This window comes from Hemitrygon akajei, chromosome 1 (assembly GCF_048418815.1).
Source record: "Hemitrygon akajei chromosome 1, sHemAka1.3, whole genome shotgun sequence".
NCBI lineage: Eukaryota > Metazoa > Chordata > Chondrichthyes > Myliobatiformes > Dasyatidae > Hemitrygon > Hemitrygon akajei.
This window is the reverse complement of record NC_133124.1, coordinates 86604628-86624147: the sequence shown is the minus strand read 5'-3', so window position 1 is coordinate 86624147 and position 19520 is coordinate 86604628. Positions and strand designations below refer to the sequence as shown.

Sequence of the window (19520 nt, the reverse complement as noted above, 5' to 3'; positions counted from 1 at the left end):
AGGCCCATTTACCCATCTAATTGGATTGGCAATAGAGTTAACATTCAACATTTGCTTGTGACCTGTTACAGTCCTCCAAAATACTGCATTTGAAGTCTTCCCTTGGAAAAGACATGTACCCCTTGTAATTCCTCCACAAACATTTCAGTTACTTAAAAGCCAGTACTTTGGCCCTCAAAGTTAAATGGATCTTTTCACTTACTTCATCTAGACCCATCATGTTATGCATTTCAATTGTTTCTCCTCAGCCACCTCTGTTCTAAAGAAAGCCTTAGCTTAACTAACATTTCTCCATGCTCAAAATTTTCAGCCCAGTGAACGCCTTTGTTAATCTCCTCCACCCAGTCAAGTGCAATCACATCTTTTCCTGCTAGTTATTCAAGCTGTGGGGCATTGTATAGTTCTATCATAATCTCACTGCTCTTAAATTCCATGGCTCAGCTAAAAGCCATCCCATGAATCTTTTGACAATTTACTGACCATTAAAAACTAGTAAGTATCACCACCTTTGGTACTATTTTTGATTGTAACCATAATTTTTTTAAATGTCTTGCACTGCACTGGTGCCACAAAACAACAAATTTCATGACAAGTATCAGTGATAATAAACCTGATTCTAATTCCTATTTAAGGATGAGAACATACACAATCCATGATTATTTTATTCTTCCACACCACTCTCCTTTAACTTGGAATTTTTTTTTGCTGATCACACTTCTTAGGTCACCATTGAAGGTTATGTTACAAATTTAAGTTGTGGTGTGTGGGGGAAAAACTTACACAGAAACTAGATTGCATAAAAACCACATTGTAAACTGAGTTCACATGTTCAGGTGATCACATCTGAACTGCACAATTAAAATTTTACAAGTTATAGATAAGGATTTTAGTTGCTCTGGAGAAATCCGAACTACATGAAATAAAAATCCAATAGCAGTAGCCTTTGGAACAGGAAGAAATAAGGTTGCATATTTTTATTTGGACAAGTACAGAACAACTTGTATCACAACTTCTTTTTATGACATGATCAACAACAGGCACTCAGAGTGCTCACAGATATGTACATATAAAAGGTGCAGCATTCAGCTGATCATGATAAAAAGTTAAAATACCTGAATTTTCAGACTTAAAGCTTGTGTGCTAACCCAATTCAAGCATACTCCGCAGGACATGACCAGCATGAAAAAGACAATTCCGTATAACACAGAAATGTGCTGTACTTTAAAATCATTTAACTACTTTGTAGTGTTAGTGCTGGGCCTGAGCCCTTGGGAGTTCCAACTGCACACATTTATACTTGCAGAGAAATCTAACCTCTTTTCACACTTTGCAGCATGTGATATTAGATTACTTGCCATAGGCAGCACCTCATTTTCTGAAAAAGGTTCAAGATCCACATATGGTACTGCTCATCTCTCATTTTTCCTTGGTGATTTAAAGGTAGTGGTAGTCAAAGGAAGGGTGGGTACATAAGGTCAATTAGCCTAAATAACTTTGTTAACTATGCAGAAAATCAGCTAAACATTCTCTATCCTGCCGGCTGGAATGAGATCCTTTTATCCAAGGTAGCTCTAAGAGGTCTCAAACTAAAGTGAGGTAAAATTCATTAAGCCACTAACTTTGAGCTCACCCCACATCAGCATGAGATTAGGCAGACTGATGAACACAGCGGGAAATTTATATGTGGAGGTTGAGCTTCTTTCAAATAATAAGGGAGACTCAATCTTGTATTTGTATATTCAACCTCCACTAACAGAAATACAACACTAGTGGGAGGTGGGGCACTGAAGACTTACAATTGTAGGATGATCTGGAGCACAACAATACCAAATTACTTACCACATTACACTTTCAGGCCACAACAGCAATGTTTAGGGTGGGGTGGGGTGGGGGTGGAATAAACAAATAAACACCAACTTTTTTTCTGGTAGACACTAGAAAATCCACCACGAGGTGGCCACTGTACAAATTCAAAGAGCTATTCAAGATGACAATATCCACTTCATAGTTAGCCAATCTCTCTTCGGAAACTTGTTTAGTGAATGGTCTGACTTCCTAGATTATGGGAATCAATTATTCTATCTACAGTTTGCAGCCAATTTAACCTTTCAATTGATGTTAAAGTCAGAACAGGCCTGAAAGCTTAGAGCAGGGGTTCCCAACCATTTTTATGCCATGGGTTTCTACCATTAATTGAAAGGCCCATGGACTTCAGGTTGGGAACCCCCGGCTTAGTGAAACGTGCAAGGATGGAAGACAGGTTCAATGCATGCTTGTTACCGGAAGTCGTTTCAGGATATTCATTACAAGCTTTAAAACTGACCAGAGGCCAAAGAATCAAGTTAATTGAGACAGACCTCAGCAGGCTGCCACTAAGGCACAAAGACCATCCAGCTTGAAACAAGATGGTGGAGTGTGAACTAAGAATAGCATCTTATAAATGGTAGAGAGTTAAGAGATCAAAACCACCTCACATAGGTAAAAGTCATCCAATGGTGGTTACTCAGGCCGACTCACCTCTTTCCTTCCTCTCCACCAAGCTGGTGAATAATCCTGTTCACATATTGAATGAAGAGAAATAAAAAGATGCCATGTTTGATTTGCAGCAAGTCAGATTAGTATGTAAATTTAAATAAATCTGATTCCTGATGCTCACACCAAACCAAAGAAAGAGAAAAATTTCACATCTGAAGTCAATCAGATGCACCTCAGCCAGAGGTATGAAATTGAGGTCAATTTGGCAGGGTGCATATTAAAACAATTACACAGCTGCTCACATAGCAACTTAGTGCCTCTGTGCTGGTAGAAGGAATTTGTAAAAAACACTTCGCAGGTAATGCAAAAATTCTCATCTTAGTTCTTTCTGTAATTCTTCTGTCAAGTCCTGTGCAACAGTCGAAGTAGGTAGAACAAAACCCACAGGAACAATAAACAAGTTGGTTAAAGAGAGTCCAAGTGGCAGCCATATTTTCCATACCCGCTAGACTGAAATTTACTGTAATATGAATGGGATAATTTAAAGGAGCTAAAACAAGTCCACTGTCCATATTCAAATTAAATGAGGTATTACTGATCCATTAAGAAAAAAAAACAACCTCTTTATCAAACCAGTACAGTTGAAAAGGACTTTTTTTGAATCAGTACAGCATTAAGATAAATATGCATTAAATTTACTGGTTCATTTTCTTTGCAAATGCAGGAAATTGTTGCTTAGAGAAGTATTGTTGGTAACATTCTTATATCATTTTTGGGAAGGAATGATAAGATTCAACATGGATAATCCCCTCCTCCATTAAGAAGGCTGCAGGTGTTCCAGTTTTCTAGTTTAATACAGGAGTTTAAGGCTTCGGTGGTAAGATCCTCTGAGAACTTTTCAGTGGTCAAAACGCATAAAACAGAAGTCATGCATTCACGACTAGTAAGGGTCTAACTGAATCTCAGTGTAATCAAGGGCCGTTACAGGTCACCGTGTTTGTAAAACCCCATTTGTTCAGTCTATAGAAGTTATCTCACTGTATTCTGGAGCACTCATTCAGCACATTCCAGCTGATACATTTATTTTAATCACTCATTAGTGACTCCCAGTCTGCACAGTCCGATGAAAAACATCAGTTGGTTTTAATACGTGGAAGAGGCCGTGCTCATGGCATCATCGGCAAGCTTTGTGCTACTGGGATGTACACTGGCAAAGTAGCGGACGTCACGGTCTTGATCTGCCTGCAATGCCATAACACTTTGCTCTATGGCTTCCTGCTGAGAGCTGCTAGAATTCAGGAAGTATTCTGTAAAATCAAACATCAATAATAGATAAAATTAGTAGTTTGGTAAAACAACAGTTATTTCTCAACCTTAAGTCATCATTTCCCTGCCAAGGACTCTAGAGGGATCATAAACAAAAAAAAACACACCACAGCAAAGCACAGGATTGCAAGAGGCTGCAGAGGATTGTAGACCCTGCTAGCTCCATTATGAGCGCAATCAAGCAGTTCTTTGAGAAGCAGTGCCTTTTACTAAGGAGCCTCACTATTCAGAACTTGCCCACTTCTTGTTACTGCTGTAAGGGAGCTGATACAAGAGCCTGAACACCTCTTGCCCTCCATCCGATTTCAGAATGATCCATGAATCTATTAAGACTACCTTGTTATTACTTATTTTGTAATTTTTATGCCTCTGCACTGTATTGTTGCAAAGTAACAAAATTCATATCATACAAGACAGAGCTAATAAATTCAATTTTGAAGAGCATTACCAACGAAAATTTAAAAACATCAAGTGCTAACATGGACATCTACATTACCAGACCCTCACTGATGAAGTGTGCATCGATACACGATCATATTCACATACTCCCCATTTTGCAAAATTTACAATGGCTCCATCCAAACTCAGTATCTACTGAGGCTGTTTTAACTTCTTGGAGCAATTGGCAAGAAATTCAACATCTGTGGAAAACTGAAGAGGTCTAACTGACCAATTTTAGGTGGCTACTTTGATATTTTCCATTTTCAACGTATTGACCTTCTTGCCATTAAATAAGGAAAATATTACGATAGACCACAATGTTTTAAAATATTAATTATAAACAAATATAGTTTTAAAAAAGATAATGCAAAATAAACACAACCACCGATGTTGTTAATGCAGAAATTGACCCCACCTTTTTCCATCAAAGTTTGCCTCAAAGTTTTTGCTAGCAACACTCTGATGTTTGGCACAGGATCAGATGCCAGCTGTAGCAAATGTGGCATCAAATGCTCGGCAAACTGTTCTATAGGGATATAATCATCTTCAATCACAGCCTGCGAGTTGAAATATAATTATACAGAAAAAAGTCATTCCCAAATATTTAATGCATACAAAGTAAAACTGACATCAACAGGGAAAGTAGCTCAACTCCAAAAGAAATGGCATTAAATTACTTTATTACAACATTTATCTTTTGTACTTCACAGCAAATTAGTTAATTAACCACACTGGAATCAGTAAACAAGGTAAAAACGTGCTTCCTGTTATGGGATGTCAGTGCATTGAAACTGATGCTATTTGCTGCCCATTCCCAAATTCCCTCAGTTTAGGGGTCATAAGTTTTCATTAACCACATGGGAGTATCACTAACAAACAGTACAATGCCAGAAAAATCCTTCAGCCCACTGTTGTTGAACTCTATACTGAATTCTAATTTTCTCCTGCTGTTACATGATCCAGATCTCTCCATTCCCCATATATTCTTGCATCACTGCTACTGTGAAACACTTCTATCATATCTACTAACACCACTGTCCTCAGCAGCCTGTTCCAGGTACCCACCATACTGAGCAAAAGAAAATTAACTCAATTTCCTTTAATCTTTTCCACTATCATTTTCAATGCATATCCTCTAACATGACATTTCTATAGAAACTAGAGGATTTTATAAATACTTTTATATGATTCAGCACACATCTGTAACTAACTTCCCACATTAGTTGGATAGCAAATAGTTTATATCTAAAAATGGGCCAAATAGCATCTAAGCTGTATACATGTCAAATGCACAAAATCTTAATTATATCTAATTATAATGCTCAAAAGTGGGCTTCATTGCATGCAAATTTCTCTTGTAGATGAGAGAAATACAATGTCAAGGGGTTCAGTTAATAATAAATGAGAATTTCTTACCTGGCAGACAAAAACAAAGGCTTGACGACCTGACCACTTCACACTATGGCAAAACTTATCAACAAGCTCATTGATCAAGTCCACTGCCAACCCAGGAGTTGAAGATGCATAAAATTTTCTAATCATCTCACTCACCTGTAAAGAGAGGTTTAATCAATAACTTGTGTCAGCTTTCATGCAAAAAAAATCTCAACTCCAAAGCTTTTCAAGGCTGCAAATTTACAAGAATGACTGTCTAGAAATCAGCAGCATCAAATCTAAGATACTTCATACATTTACTACAGAATTTAGTTATTTTCCCTCCACACCAGCAGAAATATGTCAAAGAACATTGTGTAATTTAATACACGAGGAATGATCAGCCATGATGTTAAAATTTGTAACTGTGCCATCGTGTGGAAACAAAAACAGACCATTCTTCAGAATACAGGCAGTTCCCGGGTTACGAATGAGTTTCGTTCCTGAATCCGTCTTTAAGTCAGATTTGTATGCAAGTCGAAAAAAGTACATCCGTTATTATTTAGTGTCAGTTAGTCAAACGTTTGTCTTAGTATATATTTTACCTTTCTATGCATATAAAACACTTAAGAAATGTATGTATTCCAATAATTAAACCACTGCGCTGCTTAGTAATAATTGTAGCTTTCATCGGGGCAGGGCCTTTCACTTGCTCCATTATTCTCACTTCATCAGTTATCCTTTAAAATTGTTCCGATCGTTGACTGACTGTAGCTTAATGCTTTTCCAATGACTGATGACATTTCACCTCTTTCCAAACACTTTACTATATCCACTTTATTTTCATTCGTGAACGTTTCCCATCAATGGAACAGAAACACTGCAGGAGGAAGGTCCCGAGCTCCGCCGGGTCCTAAGGACCACTGCTCTGATCTCCTGGGTCCTGAAGTCCACCGCACTGAGACAGGTTAAATGGGACAAGTGGGGGCTGTGCTGGGTTTGGGTATTTGATCCTCCACAATATTCCACGTGGGAATTTAAACTGAAGGTGGCAGTGTTTTTTTTAAAACGAGATCGAGTTGCGTGCTCGACATCAACCCGGCATGGATGGAGAGTGCTCTGTCGCTGGATTGAATTTAGGAACCTCCATTCTTGAGCCTGGTCCTAATCTCACTGCGCCACCAGCCAACCGTAAAAGTTGGGGGTGGGGGGAGAAAAGGAGGTCAGGGTGAATCTTGCTAAGAAAAATTTAAGCCAAATACAAGTTACACACTCAACACAGTGTCAACGGCAACGACTTAAAATGGCAGATGGCATTCTCCTTCCTCGGTTCGTAAGTACGAGTTGTTCGTAAATCGGACGTTCGGAACTCAGGGACTACCTGTACATATCCATCATATAAAATAAAAATTACTACTGTATCTCCTACTCTTTTTTTTGCTCAAGTTGATATCAGTTTGCAAGCCTCTGTCAAGGATTAAATCATTAGTTGAAGAATTGAGCACAATTTCACATTTCAATATAGCACCAAGGGACTCAGCATTACTGGACTGGCAACAGTACTAAACATTAAGATGTCTTTCTATCATTCAAAACGGAACCTTTTTTTTGGTACCGATTATTCTTTTTAAAAACTCAGTCGAACCACGATAATTAATCGCAGGTAAATAACTGAAACTTTTGTTATAAAGGTGATAAACCTTTGTAGTGAGTGATGTACTCTGGAGTATCTCAGCATTATGACAAGGTAAGATATAATCAGAAGTCATATCACATTCTTAAAGTGTAGATCCATGGATGCAAGGTCTTCCACAACATTCAAAATGATAATATCCAAAATAAAAGAAAAACAAAATATTGAAATTTTCAGGCCAGGTGCTCACTGTGGATGAAGAAACAACATTTTCAGTTCAAAGATCTTTCAGAGTCCTGATAAAGAAGCTCAAATCATTCTGAATTATAGGACCAAAATAATTCTCTCCTATACTTGCTTAGGGTTTTTAGCATTTCCTGTCTTTAGTTTACAATTTCTGCACCCATCTGCCTTTGATCTGAAACACCAACTCTTCTCTGCAAATGCTGCATGTTGTTTTTCAGCGTAATGTTTTTATTGCAGATTTAAAGCATTCACATCTTGTCAGATTCAGAAAAATAAATGTCCCAATTTAACTGTGGGCAACTGCATGCTGGATCAAAATCAGTCTTTGTTTAATGCTTGAATATAAACTCTGTTCAATGTGAAATATTCCTCAGGGAGTAGATATCACATCGAGTTCTTTGAAGATAGAAATATATTTACATTCTGCATTGGCAGGGAGACCTCAAGTTGCTAAACTTACCAGTCTGTAGGCAATCCATCTGACTGAAGATACCTTATCTGCACAGAGGCTGAGAGATAAGGGCCGTAGATAGTCATATACATCTTTGGGGTTGTACAGTTCTAGGAGCAAAATAAGTTGCCTAAAATAAAGTTGAGAAATGGTCAAATACTATGCACTCAAATGCAAATACTTCATGCAAATCAAGTTTTGGGAGCAAGGGAGGATAAAAGAGGAACAAAAAACATTAATAGTGAGTATGAATAAGGTGACAGCATAAGGAGAAAAACAATAAAAGACAGCAAGCACTAATAACAAAAGAGCTGAAGAAAACATCAGACAAGTATTTTGGGCTGCATTCCTTCAATGGTGAACCATTTTAACTCTGCAATGATTCTCACAATGAGCAGGTTATACAAAATTTAATTGGCACTCTGCCATAAGGAGTGTCTTACCTATAACAGATGCTCCTGTCACAAGGGTAAACACTGGATAAGATTTTCGGTAGCTTGAATTTTTATTTTATAGAATTAATTTTTTAGAAGAAATAATTGCAGTGTTATACATTCTGCCATTAAAAAGAGAAGCTGACAAAGGGTTTCGAGACTTCCAGGCAGCTCAGGCACTAACCCAACTCTGAATTAAAGACTCTGCTTCAACTGTTCTAACTTTAGAAACCAAGTACTATTCACTCTATAACTCAAGGGAACAGTTTAACAATAACACTGTCAGAAAGAAAACTTAAAATGCTGTATATGCTCAGTATGCCAAGAGCAAATTAAGAAATAATAAAAGGAAAAAAATTGTGAAGTATTTTACAGGCAATGTGTACTCAGATTCTTATCCATTCTCAGGGAAACTTGCTCATCCATATTAAAACACACTCAAAATATACAAAATAAATATTCACAGTCTATTCCACTATCCTTGAAGCCTGTTATAACTCTCCAAATCTACACCTGTATCATTATTTTGTCTTCAGCTGTGCTTATATTGCAAACTCAGAAGTTTTGCCCCAACAATCTTTGACAAATAGTTTACCAACTAAAGATCCACTTTCAGTGAATCTACTACATTCCCATCAAAATCCATAACATTCAAACAGGATTGTTGTTTTTTTTTGAAAAAAATTGTGTTATGGAACAAAGGGGTTTATAGAGGCTTGAGAGAGAAGCTTGCCCAGGTGGATTGGAGAAGGATAGTGGAGGGGATGACGGCAGAGCAGAAATGGCAGATGTTTCTAGGAATAGTTCATAAGGCACAGGATAGAAATTCCCCACAAATGGCAGGGACAGGCAATTGTGGCTAACAAGGGAAGTTAAGGACTGCATAAAAGTTAAGGAGAGGGCATATAAGGTAGCAAAAGTGAGTGGCAAGTTGGATGATTGGGAAGCTTTTAAAATCCAGTAAAATGCAACTAAAAAAGTTACAAGGGAAAAGGTGAAATATGAGGGGAAACTAACCAATAATATAAATCAAGATAGTAAAAGTTTTTTCAGTTGTATACAGAATAAAAGGGAGGTGAGAGTTGATATTGGACCACTGGAAAATGCTGCTGATGAGGTAGTAATGGAGGACAAAGAAATGGCAGATGAACTTAATGGAATACTTTGCATCAGTCTTCACTGTGGAAGACACTAGCAGTGTGCCAGAGGTCCACGAGTGTCAGGGAGCGAGCATGAGTGCCATTGCTATTACAAAGGAAATGGTGCTAGGCAAACTGAAAGGTCTTAAGTTGGACAAATCACCTGGACCAGATGGACTACATCCCAAAGTCCTGAAAGAGGTTGCTGAAGAGATAACAGATGCATTGGTCATGATCTTTCAAGAATCACTTGATTCTGATATTGTCCAGAGGACTGAAAAATTGCAAGTGTCACTCCACACTTTAAGGGAGGAAGGCAAAAGAAAGAAAATTACAGGTCAGTTAGCCTAACCTCAGGGGTTGGAAAAGTGTTGGAGTCTAATATTAAGGATGAGGTTTTACGGTACTTGGAGACTAATGACAAAATAAGTCAAAGTCTGCATGGTTCCTGTAATGGGAAATCTTGCCATACAAATCAGTTAGAGTTCTTTGAGGAAGTAACCAGTAGGGTGGACAAAGGAGAGGCAGTGAATGTCATTTATTTGGATTTTGAAAAGGCATTTGATAAGGTGCGGTACATGAGGAAATCCTATGGAGTTACAGGAAAAATACTGGCATGGATAGAGGAATGGCAGTGAGTGGGAATAAAGGGGACCTTTCCCTGGTTGGCTGCCAGTGACTCGTGGTGATCCTCAGGGGTCAGTACTTTTCACATAGTTTTTCAATGATTTAGATAGTGGAATTGATCACATCTTTATGGCAAAGTTTGTGGATGATATGAAGATAAGTGGAGTGGTAGGTAGTGATGAGAAAACAATACGATTGCAGCAGGACAGACAAATTGGAAGAATGGGCAAACAAGTGGCAGATGGAAGACAGTGTTGAGAAATGTACAATAATGCATTTTGGTAAAAGGAACAATAGTGCAGACTATTATCTAAATGGAAAGAAAATTCAGTCTGAGGTGCAGAGGGACTTAGGAGCCCATGTGCAAGACTCCCAGAAGGTTAGTTCACAGGTTGAGTCTGTGGTAAAGGGAATAAAATATAAAAACAAAGAGATAATGCTAAGACCTTATAAGACACTAGTCAGACCACACTTGAAGAATTGTTAACAGTTTTGGGCTCCATAACTCAGAAAGGATGTGTTGTCATTGGAGACAGTCCAGAGGAGGTTCACTAGGACAATTCCAGGAATGAAGGGGTTAACAAACAAGAAGCATTTGGCATAATTTGGCCTGTACTTACTGGAATTTACAATAATGCGGGGGGGGGGGGGGGGGGGGTTGAAATCACACTGAAACCTACCAAGTGTTGAAAGGACTAGATAGGATGGATGTGGAGAGGATGTTTCCTCTGGTGGGAGTATCCGGAACTAGAGGGGACCGCCTCAAATTTGAGGGGCAAACTTTTAGAACAGAGATAAGAAAGAATTTTTTTTAGCCAGAGGCTAGTGAATCTGTGGAATGTTCTGCCAAAGGCTGCGGTGGAGGCCAAGTGCATGGGTATATTTAAAGTGGAAGTTGATAGTTTCCTGATTGCTCAGGACAAAGGATATGGTGTAACCAACAATTAGTGCTAGAATATTATGATTATATCCAGGAAGAACGTTTAATTCCACTTGACATCAAATTACATTATATCACCAGCATCTTGAGGATGGCCAAGGTCCAAACCAAACTTGACAGACAGAGACACACACACACACACACACACACACACACAAAGTAGCCAAGTAGCCTGGCATTAGAACAGGTCAGAAAGTGAATAATGATGATGAATGGCTTGTCACCTAAATACCAGACAATCTGCAGTGCTAGAATAGCCTTTGCTCACTTGGAGCAGGAGTGCAGCTCCAACACAAACATACAACACTATTCATAATTAAGCCAAAGTAGTTTATTGGCCACCACTGTAAAATACCAATTCCCCCATTACCAGCTGGCCTTGCCCACAATGTATACCAAATATACAACACAAGTGATTATTAAAATCTAATTTAAAAAGAAAGGTCACACAATTTAATTACATTAACCAATTTACATCGATTTTGTTTGCTACTGTCACACCTTCAAGATGTCATACCATCACAACTATTCAAATAGATATTTATTCACAACAGTGGCAGCTGCTTCCATTTCTCTAACATCTTTAATTAATTTTGTTTAGAAGAATGTGGGGGGGGGGGGGTAATCTTATTGAAACGTACTGAATATTGAAAGGCCTAGATAGAATGGAGATGGAGATGATATTTTCAATTGTGCAAGAGTCTAGGACCACAGGGCATAGCCTTGCAATAGAAGGGGGTCCCTTTAGAACATATGAGGAATTTCTTTAGCCAGAGGGTGATGCGTCTATGGAGTTTCATCGCTACAGACAGCTGTGCAGGCCAAGTCATTGGGTACATTTAAACGGGAGGGTGATAGGATCTTGATTAGTAAGGCTGACAAGAGTTTACATAGAGAAGGCAAGATAATGGGGTTGAGGGGGAAAATAGCTCAAATGCCAGAGCAAACTCAATGGGATGGATGGCCTTTCTGCTCCTATATATTATGGTCAATGCAGCAACTAGTAGGTTTTACAATAGTACCTCACAAATTTATCTAGAAAGACAGGGACATGGGAAGATCAGCTGCAATCTCTCAGCTAGATCGTACCTGTTCACAGTTGGAAATACATTTGTCCTTCATCACTGCCCATTCGAATTCTGAAAGTCTTTCCCACACAACAATGCAGGCACACTTTCAGTGCACAAAGTGCAATGATTTAAAACTCATTATCTTTCTCAAACTCATCAGAGGAAGAGAATAAATGGACACCACGGTGGCATAGCGATTAGCGCAATGCTCTTACAGCTCAGGGTGTTATAGTGCCATCTGTAAGGGGTTTGCATGTTCTCCTTGTGAACGCGTGAGATTCCTCTGTGTATTCTGATTTCCGCTCACAGTCTAAAGAAGCACTGGTTAGTAGGTTAATTGGTCATTGTGAATTGCCCTGTGACAAGGCTGGGGTTGAATAGGTGGGTTACAGCATGGCTTGTTGGGCTGGAAGGGCCTATTCTAGGCCGTGTCTCCAAATAATAAAAACATCATACAGTGCTGGGTTTGTCAATAACTCTCATAGCCAATGAAGAAAATAAGCCTTCCAGATTTGAACCCAGACACAATACTGTAACGTTATGAATTCTACAAGTTAAACCATGCAGAAGCAATTTAATGGAGATAAATGTATTGGAATAGGGACTGGGATAGTTACACACTAAACAATAAAAATAAGGAAGGTAGAAAACACTGCACTTTTAAAAAAAAAACCACAAAATCCTGCCAGACACAAATCAAACAAATCATCTTCAAAATGCTGCAGATCTGAATAATTTGCAGCTAACATTTTGCAAGTTACAGGGGGGAGGGAAGTATCAAAACCTTTGAAGTAATGCAGTGAAGATCCAGTAGATTGGATATACACTTAGTGGCCACTTTATTAAGTACACATTGGAACCCAGTGTGGTCTGCTGCTGCTGCTGCTGCTGCTGAAGCCCACTTACTACAAGGTTTGACATGTAGAACATTCATCAGAGATGCTCTTCTGCACATCACTCTTGTAACATGTGGTTATTTGAGTTACTGTTGCCTTCCTGACAGATTGAACCATTCTCCTCTGGTCTCTCCCATTACCAAGGCATTTGTGCCCAAGAACTGCTGCTCACTCGATGTTTTCTCTTCTTTTTTTTGGTACCATTCTCTGATAGTTCTAGAGACTGTTGTCTGTTCTGAGAAACTCAAACCATCCTGTCTGGCACCAACAAACATTCCACAGTCAAGGTCACTTAGATAAAATTTCTTTCCCATTCTGATGCTTGAGAACAAATTAACCTCTTGACCATGTCTGCATGAAAAGTTACAACTGCAATTAAGATAAAATTACTTGCCCTATTCCCACTTAAACAGAATGAACCAAGATCAAGCCTGTAAAGATTCAATAAATTATTAAAGTTTGGAGATACTGGAGAAAAATTATCACCTAGTTAATCCAAAGGCAATGCTGCCACAAGTCAAGAACTTTAAGTAGAAGGATGAAGGAGAAACCAGAATTTGTTTCACAGTGGGTAGTCAAACATTGAATAGTTAAGCACACAAGGTTTTTGATAGACTAGAAGGGAACTGAAAATATAAAGGCAAAGAGATATGGTAAAGGTAAATGGAATAGGTAAAAGGGAATGAGTTACTGAATAAACAACATCATAATTGTTCAAATTCTTTGTACTTTGCAAACTTTTTGATTTTTATTATAAAGGATTTGTGCTGGGTCCAGTTCTGTCATAAATAGACCTGGATAAGAATGTTGTGATATGACAGATGATATTGTGTTAAGGACAGTGAAGGTTGTAGACCAGTGAAGGCCAGCTCCATCATGGACACAAGCCTCCCCACTATTGAGGTCACCTTGAAAAGGTGGTGCTTTAAGAAGGTGGCATCCATCATGAAGGATCCTCACCACCCAGGACATGCCTTCTTTTTATTACTACCATCAGGGAGAAGGATTCTGAAGATCCGCACTAAAGATTATAGAAACAGTTTCTTTTCCTCTGCCATCAGATTCTGAATGGTCTATGAACTTAAGGACACAACCTCATCACCATTCCTCTTTAACACTTAAAAAGAATATTATTGTAAATTACAGAAATTTGTAATGTCTGAACTGTGCTGCTGCAACAAAGCAACAAATTTCACGACTTATGGCAGTGACAATGAACCTGATTTCAAAGTTACAACAGGGAGGATCTAGATTAACTGGGAAAATGGGCAAAGAAAAGGCAGATGGAATTTAACTGAGAAGTGCAGAGTGATGTGTTTTGGGAACCTAAACCAGGGAAGACATACTCCATGAATTTCAGGGCACTAGGGACAGTTGCAGAATGCGGAAAAACAGTTTCCTGCAAGTAGTGATGCAGTTAGACAAGGTGGTAAAGGCTGTGTTTGATACACTTCTGTTGGGACATTGAGTAAGGGAGTTGGAATGTCACATTACAAGATGTTGATGAGACCGTACTTGAAATATTGTGTGCGATTCTGGTCGCAATACTATAGAAAACATGATTAAATTTGAAAGGGTTCAGAAAAATTCATAACGAACTGCTGGGAGTGGGAAGCTTGAATTACAGAAGAAATCAGATAAGCTGGAACTGTTTTCCCCAAGAGAGGAGGCAGCTAAGGATTGACAACAGTGAAGTTTATAAAATCATGGGGGGCATAGATAAGGTGGATCATCTTTTTCCTTTGGGTGACAAATGTAAAATCAGAGGGCATAAGTTTAAAATGAGAGGGACAAAATAACAGGGGCCTTGGGGGCATATTTTTCCTCTCAAGAGGGTGGTGGGTGTATGGAATGAGCTGTCAGAAGCCACAATACTTATAACAGTTAAAAGACATTTGGACAGGTACATGGAAGGATAGGTTTAGAAGGATAAGGGCCAAATGCAGCAAATGGGATTAGCTCAGGCAGGTACCTCGCTCTGCCGAAGGGCATATTTCTCTGCTTCACGATTACATGATCCATATGCGGATCAAATAAGTGCATGCAGATTGTAGACAACTATTCTAGGCAATGAGTCAAAATCGCTAGAATTGGCCCATACAACTGTGTTTTTTTTCTGTGAATCAGGTTTGTGAACAGAGACTGTTGTAAACATACACTAAGATTTACTTACAATTCGGGTAGGTATTATCAACACAGAATTGCTTTATGTACAAAAATATCATTATAATAACAATTTAATTATCAGGAAGGGTATGATTACATACTCTGCAGCAAGTTGTTTTTATACACCCGTTGGTAAACCATGAATTCATGGTGATTATTTTAAAACTGAGAGGATAAAAATAACTGTGGCCAGAAGAGAAATCAAGCTTAAGTTCAGATTTTGGAGTAGAATTGAATAAGAACTATTTACATATTAAAAATGCAAATTGTTCTTTAAACATAATTATTTTTTTAAATTTCAGCACAGACAGCAATTAATTTATCTATCTGGTGCAAAAAAATTCCCCAAGAAATATCTATAGAATATATTTAAAAATTAGTCTACTCAAGCCAAAAAGAAAAGCTGTGGAATATTCAAATAATTGCTCATTAAATCACGTACTCAGAAAGCTCAGCTCTGAAACGCCAATTCCTGCTGTTATCTGTTACCATAAATTCTTGGAGCTGAGATAGATACTCCCTTCTCTTTTCTGCTTGAAGCAACTGTAAAACAAAGCAAAAATGATTTGATGGTAAACATTTATAAAAGGACAATCCATATAGCATATTAGTATACCAGAACATTGAATCAAAAATGAGGAAAATTTCACTAATACAGATATTATGTAATATAATATTCAAGTTTACAAAATTAATGTTTAGGGAATAATAGGATAAATATATATTTACAACCACATCCATCACCTACTCTAATGTAATTATCAAAGTAGTTTATTTACTATTCTGTGAATTTTTTGTTGGTGAATGGAACACTTTTCCCTTGGTGACTCAGACCCCATGACAAGCACATGCATACAAGTTAAGCACAGCTCAAGCCTACAAAATGCTCATGGTTCGAAGGTGGAGGAATTCTGAATTTTTCAGACAGTTTACTTTGCACTACAAGTTTTTGCATCCCCATCTTTGAAGGAATTGGTTCATTGCTGTGGTGCAGGTCCTATAACACTGGGAATACCTCTGTAACTGGTCATCAATTGTATGGATTTTTTTCCAGGTGAGGCTGCTTAACAAAATAGTAATTTTATCAATATTAACAGGGATTTCCAGACAGCTTAGTAGATACCCTTATATTGCAGTAGTACTTAAGAACAAGCAACTAAAATGACATGGCATAGAAGACAGCATATAGGCCAAATACTGAAAAATTAATTAGCAGAGGTACGTACTGGCAGCTGACACATGGACATTGTGGGTTAAAGGCTTTGTATACATGGTTTAGACACAGCTGGTTAAGGTGTACAACACAAAGTCAAAATGACCAGTTTGAGTAAGGCTCAAATGAAGTGTAGTCATTAATATTCAATTTCTTTTCTGTTAAATTGATTGTGCTCCTCTCTCTCCTTGCCTCTAATTGACATTTTCAATGTAGCGTTAATTCAGTGGTCATTTTCATTCTGTGGTCTTGTGCCAAGGGATAATCCCAGAAAGGATTCTTGTGGACATAAAGATCCCAATTACACAGGAGATATTAGAGACACCAGAGATTGCAGATGTTGGTATCTGGAACAAAACTACTAGAGGATCTCTGAAGGAGTTACTAGACCCACATTGCAACAATAAAAAAATACAGGCTATTAAAATCTTGTGGCCACCTGCATCACCTGACAACACTTTACTTTCTGAGAGCACTAACAGACTGAAATTGCTGAACCCAGACATTACCTTTAAGAAGTCGTACAAGTGTTTTAAGACTCCTATTCGAACTTCATCGAGATCTTTTAAAAAACCATTAAAAATGGGAACCAAATCTGCTGCGGTCAACTGATCTCCAAGAATGACTGCCAACTCATGAATGGAGAATGCAAGAGTCCTTCGAACTTTCCACTGAAAATGCAAAGCAGAAATACTTATAGCAAGCAGATACAGTACATAGAGCTACATCTTATCATGTATACACTTAACACAATTTTTAATGCTCACCAGCTACCTTTATTTTGTAATACCCATTTCAGAAAGATCGTATTTACCACTTTTTCATCCAAAACTAAAGGTGGAATTGGAGAGCAGTTAGAGATGCGAAGGTATGAAGGAAAGTTGACAATACGGAAACATGGGAAGCTCAGCTTGAAATGGACTACTCCTGGACCCAGAAGATTTTTAACCTTCTCCAAGATGGTCAAGGGTATCAACATGCAAAACTTAGTTTGTTTTTTTTTGTTGCAAATTTCTAATCTGGTATCATTTTGACATGTTTTATATCAAGTATACCAAACTTGACTTCACACAAAACTTTACTTTTACTCTGCTGAAATACTTTCAATCCTGTAGTTGCACATTTGATTTTTGTTCCACACTTTGAATTATAAATATTGCTAAAATCTTAGCTGAGAATTCACAAATACAACATTACCTAGCTGAATATTATCCTTTCTTTAATATCACAACTATTCTAATCACAGATCATTACATTTTCAAGAAAAAATATCAAGTTATAGTTTCAATTCAAAAACTGCAAATTCAAAATTATTGGCTTTAATTCTATTTTCTTTAATGAGGGTGATCACATTAAACATGACATTGTTTTATATTATGTGGATGAGGATTCCAAAAGGAAGGAAGGAGATGTGGCTTCACAACAGAAGCCCAGCTTCGATCCTGGCCTCGGGTGGTGTCTGTGTGAAGGTCGCACATTCTGTGACTGGGTTTCTTCTGGATGCTCCAGTTTCCTCCTACATTATGGTAGTTTAATTTGCCATTACAAATTCCCCCACTGTTTAGCTGAGTGGACGAATCTGGGAGGAATTGATCAGAATATGCAGAGAATAAAAGAAAGGATTAGTGTAAATGGGTGGTTGATGGTCAACACAAACTTGCTGGGCCCATTTCTGTGCTCATAAAGGAACCATCCTGATAATTTTATCTACCTTTGGCTGTAAGCACGTAATCCAACAATAAGGGCACTGTACTATGGAGGATCTCAATGCTAAGCCCAATACTCCTCAAACACAAAAACTACATGACATTTTCTGTATTCTTACGCAAGAGTACTGCAAGGTCTGCATTTACAAATGCCTGGGTATAATCCTCAAAGACCTTTATGATCATTCTGCCAAAGGTGAGTCATTAAGGCAGTTGAAAAGAACTGGAGAGGATTATTTTTATCAAGACATATATGAATTATATACAAATATAGACAATTTCTTTTCAATAATTTATTATGTGGAATACCTGCATATCTGAGGCCAGTGTCTCATATGTATTTTTCAGGCAATGCCAGTTTTGCCTGCCTAAAGTGAACGCCACACCAGGGAGACTATAGGCACAGTGTTTTGCAATCTCTGTATCAACCGTCTGGGCACGTGAAGGATCAGTCATTGAAAGATATTGATCTAGCAATGCTTGTGGAACAACATCCTGGACAAGGAAAAGAAAATGTTTTAAAAGAAAATCAATCTTCTAGATCTTGCAATATATTAGTAAAGCTTATGACCAATATTTAAAGCTTAAACAAGTTTTGAAAACACTCAATTTGTTTCAGTTTGCCTTGCACACTCAGATGTTAAAATATAGTCAGTAGCACAAAACAAGATTTTATAATCTGTCAGAGCCTCAGCAATCTCAACTCACCTTCCATAGCAACCTGCAATACATCTCATTAGACCCTGGGGATTTCTTCATTTTAAGGTCTGCTCAGACATCTAATACCTCCTGCTTTTTATAACAAATTTAATAGAATTTCACTCTCTGAATTTTCAAACTACAATGACCCTCTCCTTATTGAATGCAGATGAACTTGCCTACTTCACTGGGTCCACACATAAATCCAATGGAACCTACCCTTTCCCTGCTTAAGCCTGCATCCTCAGTACTTATAACTGTGCTCTTAAATTTGCCTTAATCTAATCTGCCACTAATATTTGTGCCAACTCCTCATTTCTTTCTTTAAATACTCCCAAACTCCACATTGCCAGTGGATCTACCACATTTGTAGTTCTGCTATTCTTTTTAATTCCTTTTTTCATGAAACCCTTGAAATTCATTGATGAACAAGGTTCCCTTGACCTTGCCCTCACAGCAGCATATTGGCCAGGAACTCACTCTCCTTTCAAGTAACTGTTCCCAGTTGACATCTGCCAGTACTGAATTCTGGCTTACTGAAATCTGTCTTGCCCTCATTCATCATTTTTATTTCCAGTAAGGTCGTACAATTTCCTTTGAAACAGAGTCACTACCTCCTGGATACTCACCACTGACACCCAATCACCTGCCTAACTGCTGTCCCTCAGATTAAGTTCAGTACTG

The 19520-nt window shown here is 38.1% G+C and overlaps 1 protein-coding gene across 3 annotated transcripts in view; it reads right to left on the bottom strand.

The window, feature by feature from the left end:
* Positions 1–959: 959 nt before the first annotated feature.
* ppp4r1 (protein phosphatase 4, regulatory subunit 1) overlaps positions 960–19520 on the bottom strand; it is a 68920-nt gene continuing 50359 nt past the window's right edge. For all 3 annotated transcript variants that reach the window (XM_073047268.1, XM_073047249.1, XM_073047258.1), the window contains 7 exons: positions 18447–18632; positions 16941–17102; positions 15661–15761; positions 7956–8076; positions 5659–5793; positions 4658–4799; positions 960–3782 (listed from right to left, as the gene is read on the bottom strand). In XM_073047268.1, the coding sequence (XP_072903369.1) occupies positions 3619–3782; positions 4658–4799; positions 5659–5793; positions 7956–8076; positions 15661–15761; positions 16941–17102; positions 18447–18632 (1011 nt within the window). In that variant the 3' untranslated portion in view covers positions 960–3618. The remainder of the gene's footprint in view (positions 3783–4657; positions 4800–5658; positions 5794–7955; positions 8077–15660; positions 15762–16940; positions 17103–18446; positions 18633–19520) is intronic.